The sequence below is a fragment of the Canis aureus genome, chromosome 35 (assembly GCF_053574225.1).
Source record: "Canis aureus isolate CA01 chromosome 35, VMU_Caureus_v.1.0, whole genome shotgun sequence".
Classification (NCBI taxonomy): Eukaryota; Metazoa; Chordata; class Mammalia; order Carnivora; family Canidae; genus Canis; species Canis aureus.
This window is the reverse complement of record NC_135645.1, coordinates 24,410,714-24,416,713: the sequence shown is the minus strand read 5'-3', so window position 1 is coordinate 24,416,713 and position 6,000 is coordinate 24,410,714. Positions and strand designations below refer to the sequence as shown.

The 6,000-nt window shown below is 37.1% G+C and overlaps 1 protein-coding gene across 2 annotated transcripts in view; it reads right to left on the bottom strand.

Annotated features, from left to right (window-relative positions):
- Positions 1-2,343: 2,343 nt before the first annotated feature.
- Positions 2,344-6,000, bottom strand: part of TOMM70 (translocase of outer mitochondrial membrane 70) — a 33,381-nt gene continuing 29,724 nt past the window's right edge. For both annotated transcript variants that reach the window (XM_077883786.1, XM_077883787.1), the window contains exons 11-12: positions 5,487-5,609; positions 2,344-3,236 (exon numbers count right to left, since the gene is read on the bottom strand). In XM_077883786.1, coding sequence (XP_077739912.1) covers positions 3,083-3,236; positions 5,487-5,609 — 277 coding nt within the window. In that variant the 3' untranslated portion in view covers positions 2,344-3,082. The remainder of the gene's footprint in view (positions 3,237-5,486; positions 5,610-6,000) is intronic.

The following is a 6,000-nucleotide window of genomic DNA, read 5'->3' as shown; positions in this document are numbered from 1 at the left end:
TGTATACTGCCACGATGCTAAGCGACTTAAAACAACAATCTCTTGGTCTTCGAGTACTGGAGACCGGAAGTCCAAAATCAGTTGCACTGGACTGAAATCCCTGTTGGCCGGGCCAGACTGGGCTCTAAGCAAAAACTATTGCTTTTTCAGTTTTTGTGGCTGCCAGCGTTCCTTGGCTCAAGGCCATTCTCTCCAGTCTCTCCCTCTGATCACATTCTCTTCTCTTTTTCTGTGGTTTCTCTCTTACAGGCACACTTGGAATTACCTTTGGGGCTCACTGAGATAATCCAGCATAATCTTCCCATGTCAAGATCATTATTTGAATCCCATTGGCAAAGTTCATTTTTGCCATCAATTAACATTCACAGGTTCCAGCGATCAAGATGTGGGTATCTTTCAGGGGACATTATTCTATCACAGTGTGTTAAGGCTTGAAAATAGATCGAGCCTTAACACACTGTGATAGATGTTAAAGTTCTGTCACTTTATTTACAGAGGACTGAGGTTAGAATTCTTACTCCCCCCCCCCAATGTTATTTCCTTATAAATATAGCAAAGAACCCAGTGTACCCAGGACAGTCTTAATTATTACTTTTATACTCAAAAGTTTAACCACTCTATGGTCCTATTTGTAAAGAGCCTTAATATGACAGCTGAGATCTGCCAGAATGGTTTAATCTAGAATTAGAATTTTCAGGCCTCTGGAAATTCAATCTGAATTATTTTAAACCAAAGCTTATTATTGTTTGGGATGTATTCCCTATTTATCGCAATTAATAAAGGATAGATAGGCATCCTTTCTGAAAGACTACAAAGTGGCTGCAAACTGATCAAAACTTGGCGAAACCAGTTTGAAGATCACGTTAGTCACAAGGCTCAGGCCTGGTTGGCAAACTTCTAGGCTGCCGTGCAAGCACGGGCAAGGCACATATAAGCAGGAATAAAGAGAGCTGGCTCTGCTAGCTCTTCTTAGAGCTTTGTTTTACCACGAAGGAAAAATATTCTTAGGAAACGTGGTTCACTGTTCACACTAAAAACTTAATTTTGCTGCATATACTAACTTGAAAACATGAAAATAGTTTGAGCCCACAAGAGAATTATTCATTTATCATAGTATTGAGTAAAACCATAAACTACCTATCTTTTGTTTAAAGAACAGATAGAAAAGCTTGAATTTAATATTTATTTGGTGAATTTACATGTGAGGTCATTTACAAAAAAAAAAAGATACAGACAGATGCAGCTTTCAGTGCAGTTTCAAATGTTTTTCAGAACAAGCAATAGTCCATGAGGATTTGGAATGATAGTATTGAATGGCACATGCTTCAATTTTCCTTCGTGTGTTTTTCTACCCAACCCCAAAGGGTAGGAAGGGAGAACAGAAGAAAATACCAGTGTTAATGTAAATACAGCCATGCAAATAAAAACTTCAAGTCAGAGGTTATTCAGAGATGTAGAACATTTCTGTATTCAGGGGTTATGATAGTTGGTACATAATTTAAAAATTAAAATGCAGAGTTCCTCCATTATCCAAGCCATCTTAAATTATGTTAAACTGTTCCCACTAAAAGCCTCCTCAGTATTTTCCAAACTCTGACTTTGGAAGGGGTCATTTCTCAGTTTCTAAAAAGATAGCATTTGTAGACAAAACCTTTTTGACTTCACTAGTATACAGCACCCTCTTGGAGGGGCACAGTGCTCCTTTACTACCAAAAAATGTATAAACTCTAATTAGATTTCATTTCCTGAAATGTAACTGAAGGCTTGCTCTTTTACTATACTCAGACTTAAATAAACCTCTCCCAACCCCAAATATCTCCGAGACAGCCTTGAGAACACAACCTTTCTCCCACCAGAAAAATCCCACATATAAACAAAAGGATGATCTATAAAAGTGACAATTGGAAAAACAAAACCCAAAGTGATTTCTAAGTAAAAAAGGTAAAGATAAAAATCTGTCAATATTCCTAAGACCTAGAAATGGGCAGTCAGGCCCTCGAGACCAAGGTTAGCTCAAAACTAAAAAGCATTTCCACATTTCTTCAGCACCTTTGAAAATACTGGTTTAATATTCTTTAAGCACACGTAGCCATAGTTAAAGCACTAAACTTATTACCTCAGGAAGTACTATGCTTCTGGCTCCAAGAGTTCTATCCTTTTGGAACCTTTAATCACATTTTCTTCACTACAAATTTTAAGCTAAGTAAACACTGCCACACATCACACTTCATCTTTATACATACAAACAGCCTGAATTTTCTTTCAAAAATACACTACTTTAATAGTGTACCTAATACAGAAAATAGCCACAGGCAATTATAAACCCATTTTATTTCATCTTACCTCTTGCCTGGTTTGCTCTCCCATTAATTTTCAGTCTTCCAGCATATACACCAGAGTATTTTGCTTCTGTGTGATTTACTGTATGAAAGCCAGCTGCGGTGGACTTTTAAGAACAACATACATTATCCACTGGAGTTGAACGGGGCCAAAAGGCTTAAGTTCCACTGAATCTAACCTTCTGCAGGCATGCTGACAGTGGTTTACAGGGTCTGTTTTGCTGCCTTCAAAACAAAATCCCCACGTACGTTTTGTTTTCTAAAAAAAAAAAACTAAAAGGGATTAATTGAATCTAAAAGAAACCTGTTTTACAGCACTTACTATGTTAATTTAAAAGCCAACATGCTGTAAAATACTCATATATTACACGCACACCCACACACACCCACAAAATCATCCAGAATGTAACCCACCCCCCAACTCCCCAAAAAAAAAAAAAAAAGCCAAATCAACAAATCAAAGTTTTTATTTGCATGGCCAATTATCATCTGTACTCTGCAACTTTAATATCCCTTAACAGGTTCTAAGCTTTTGTTGCACAGGGAATAAAAGCTGCAACACTGCAAACTTCCTTCAACAGCCACTCCCACAACACCTAAACATGAAACATGTAACGAATGACAACAGCACAAACAGAAACACTAAGTTCCACCATTCAACACAGTTCATGACAGTGTCTTTAGGGTTCAGTTGAAAAGGGAGTAAACTTCTAAAAAGAGGGTCATTCTTCTTTCTCCCTATTTTATAACGTTGGTGGCTTTAATCCATATTTCTTTGCAACTTCTGTCTGCGCATGGGCAGCATCGCAGAGTGAGTATAGATGAGCCATCTCCATTTCCGATTTGGCCAGGTTAATAGCTTTGTTGAACATGTCAATGGCTTTCTCCATATTTCCTCTAAAAGAACAATTTTAAATGTTTCACATCCGACAAGCATTTCGCAGAATACAATGAAGTTTCTGACCACCCAGTTTTAATTACTCTAATAAAATGCTTCTTTGTAAGAAACTAAATAGTGCCTAGCACATAGAAAGCACTCACTGAATATTAGCTACTATTAAATACTATGTGCTTACATTATACCATTTACACTCTTGGTTTACAGATAAGAACAGTGAGGCTAGAGAAAGTAAATGACCTATAAAATTATAATCCTGTCTGCTTCCTAAGTTCTGTGTATTTCTATACGACATCATAAGGCTCCTCTAGAAAGCAGGGACATACCTCAGAGAACACTAAAAGTATTCAAGGGCTTTACCTTCACATCTTTGTGAACTCACCTTCTTAACACCATACCCTACCCCCATGCACCTCCACCCTGCTTACGCAGGTTCCCCCGAGTCCCCTGGCTCTCCTACCTACACATAATGCTCAGATTATTTATGGCATCTCTGCCTGACTCTAATCAAACCTTCACTGTTCTAAGGCCCAGTTCAAATACAACAGCCTTATCAAAAATATTTTCTCCTTCCATCCCCAGTGTTCCCACTGATATACTATCATTCTCTGCAAATTGGATGAATATATATTTGTTTCTACCATAGTCTTACTACATCCTTAACTGGACACTTCTCAATTCCCAGAATCTAGAATAATGCCAGGTAATTAGTTTCTGTTTCTTGAGTAAATGGATGAATATACTTGGTCAAAAAAGTATGCTTTACTTGACCTCTTACAGTCTAGATGTGGTTAAGGCTTTACATACTTACCAAGAACCAAGAGCTGTTTAAAAGTTGTCTTAAATTACCCAGCCATGGGTTGATGCATACATGCTTGTGCTCTTACAGTAAGTATTTGTAAAGTCCCTACCATATATATGCAGTTAAACTCTTAAGAATAGCAGACCTCTGGGGTGACTGCACTTAACCTCCTACCCACAATATATGGGTACAGGACAGACATTTAAAAAAAAAAAAAAAAAAACTATTTTTAAGAGTTCATGTTTGGTTATTAGGTAGATAGTAGATTTTCTCAACTGTAGGATAAAGATCAATTTCATTGATTCATTTACATTTGTTTATAAGGCAGGATTTAGTTTGGACTTCTTAAAGTATAATTAATACAGCAAGAAAACCCATCAAAATGCATAAATCAAGGGCTCTTAACCCAGGGTCTATGATTAACTTTACAGCTTTCTTCAAAAAAAGATTAAGAACCAGTATCCCATCCTATCCTATTGTATGAATATTCACTTTAACAAACTAGCAAATAAATGTTTACATGTATTGTCACAAATGTCACCAGCCTATTCCACCCACTGTGGACCAGAGAGAGGACTCAGGAGTGGCTGAATGACCTGAGCTAAGACAATCTCAACTGATCCTGTTAGGAAATCAGTTACTTTGGCATCAGTGAAATGGGGCTAATATCCTATTTCTACTACTAGATCACTGTGTAACCTTGTTAACCACTTTGTGCATCAGTTTCTACACTCTCTGGTTAAGATCATATAATCCCTACCTTTATAAGGACAGGACTAAAGAGCTTTTGAAATAAAATTTGGAGAAACACCCAAATTTCAGTACTAGGCTCAGGTCCGTGCCAATACCACTAAGACAGCATACTACTAAATTCTATGGCATAAACAGCTGTCACCTGTTAATGGTGGCTCCCAGGTGCAACTCTGGATAAATATTTTTCACAAAACAAGTTATGAGCAGTAAGAGTTGCAAAAAATCTTAGCTAACTCCTTGATTTTTAAGAAAACTCAGGGGTTTTCGGCTCAGAAAATTGAGGGATGATGTTTCCACGTGTCCAGTTACTTGGCTGGTTGCTTATTTGTAGCAGGATCTGGATCTTCCTGTATTCTGGCAAGAATTCTTATGCTGCACTGCACTGCCTAAGCACACTGAGGGTGTTTTCCTCCAATAGAAATAATATAGGTGAAAAGAGTAAATATTAGAGAAAGATCAAATTTTCTTTTCTATTGCATATACTTAAACAACTTTTAACTTTTGTAAATATGACTTCTAAAGTGAATAAATGAAATAAAGCAAATCAAAGTCATATAGTTTTTGAGGGAAGCTTCCTTCAAAATGCATGACATATTAAGAATTTAATGGATACTGACAACAACCTATCTATAATGAGAAGATAACTACCTATGGAGCTGCCTTAAATTTCTTAAGAACAGACTATAGAGGTTACCTTTGCACTTCAATAGTTCCCATGGTTTCATATGCAAAATCACATTTATTATCAATTTCAATAGCCTTGCTGATGAGCTCCAAACCTCTATCCAGATCTTGCTTCCACTGAAGCTGAAGTAAACTGCAAATGCAACAAGGCAGTCAGATGTGACAGTGGTATAGTCTCAACAGGAATCTAAGTACATGACTCCATTTCTGCCCTCAATGAATTTACAAGGAAAAACAATCTAAAATAGTATATAATCAGCATTAATTTTTTCCTTCAACTTTATTATGAAAAAAGTGTCCAAAGGTGTAGACTTTATTACTAACTTACCTTGAAAAGCTATATTTTTTTACTTTGTATAAAGCTTTTTTTTTTTAATTAAGATTTTATTTATTTATTCATGAGAGACACAAAGAGAAGAGGAGAGAGAGGCAGAGACAGAGACACAGGCAGAGGGAGAAGCAGGCTCCATGCAGGGAGCCCGATGTGGGACTCGGTCCCGGGTCTCCAGGATCAAGGCCCTGGG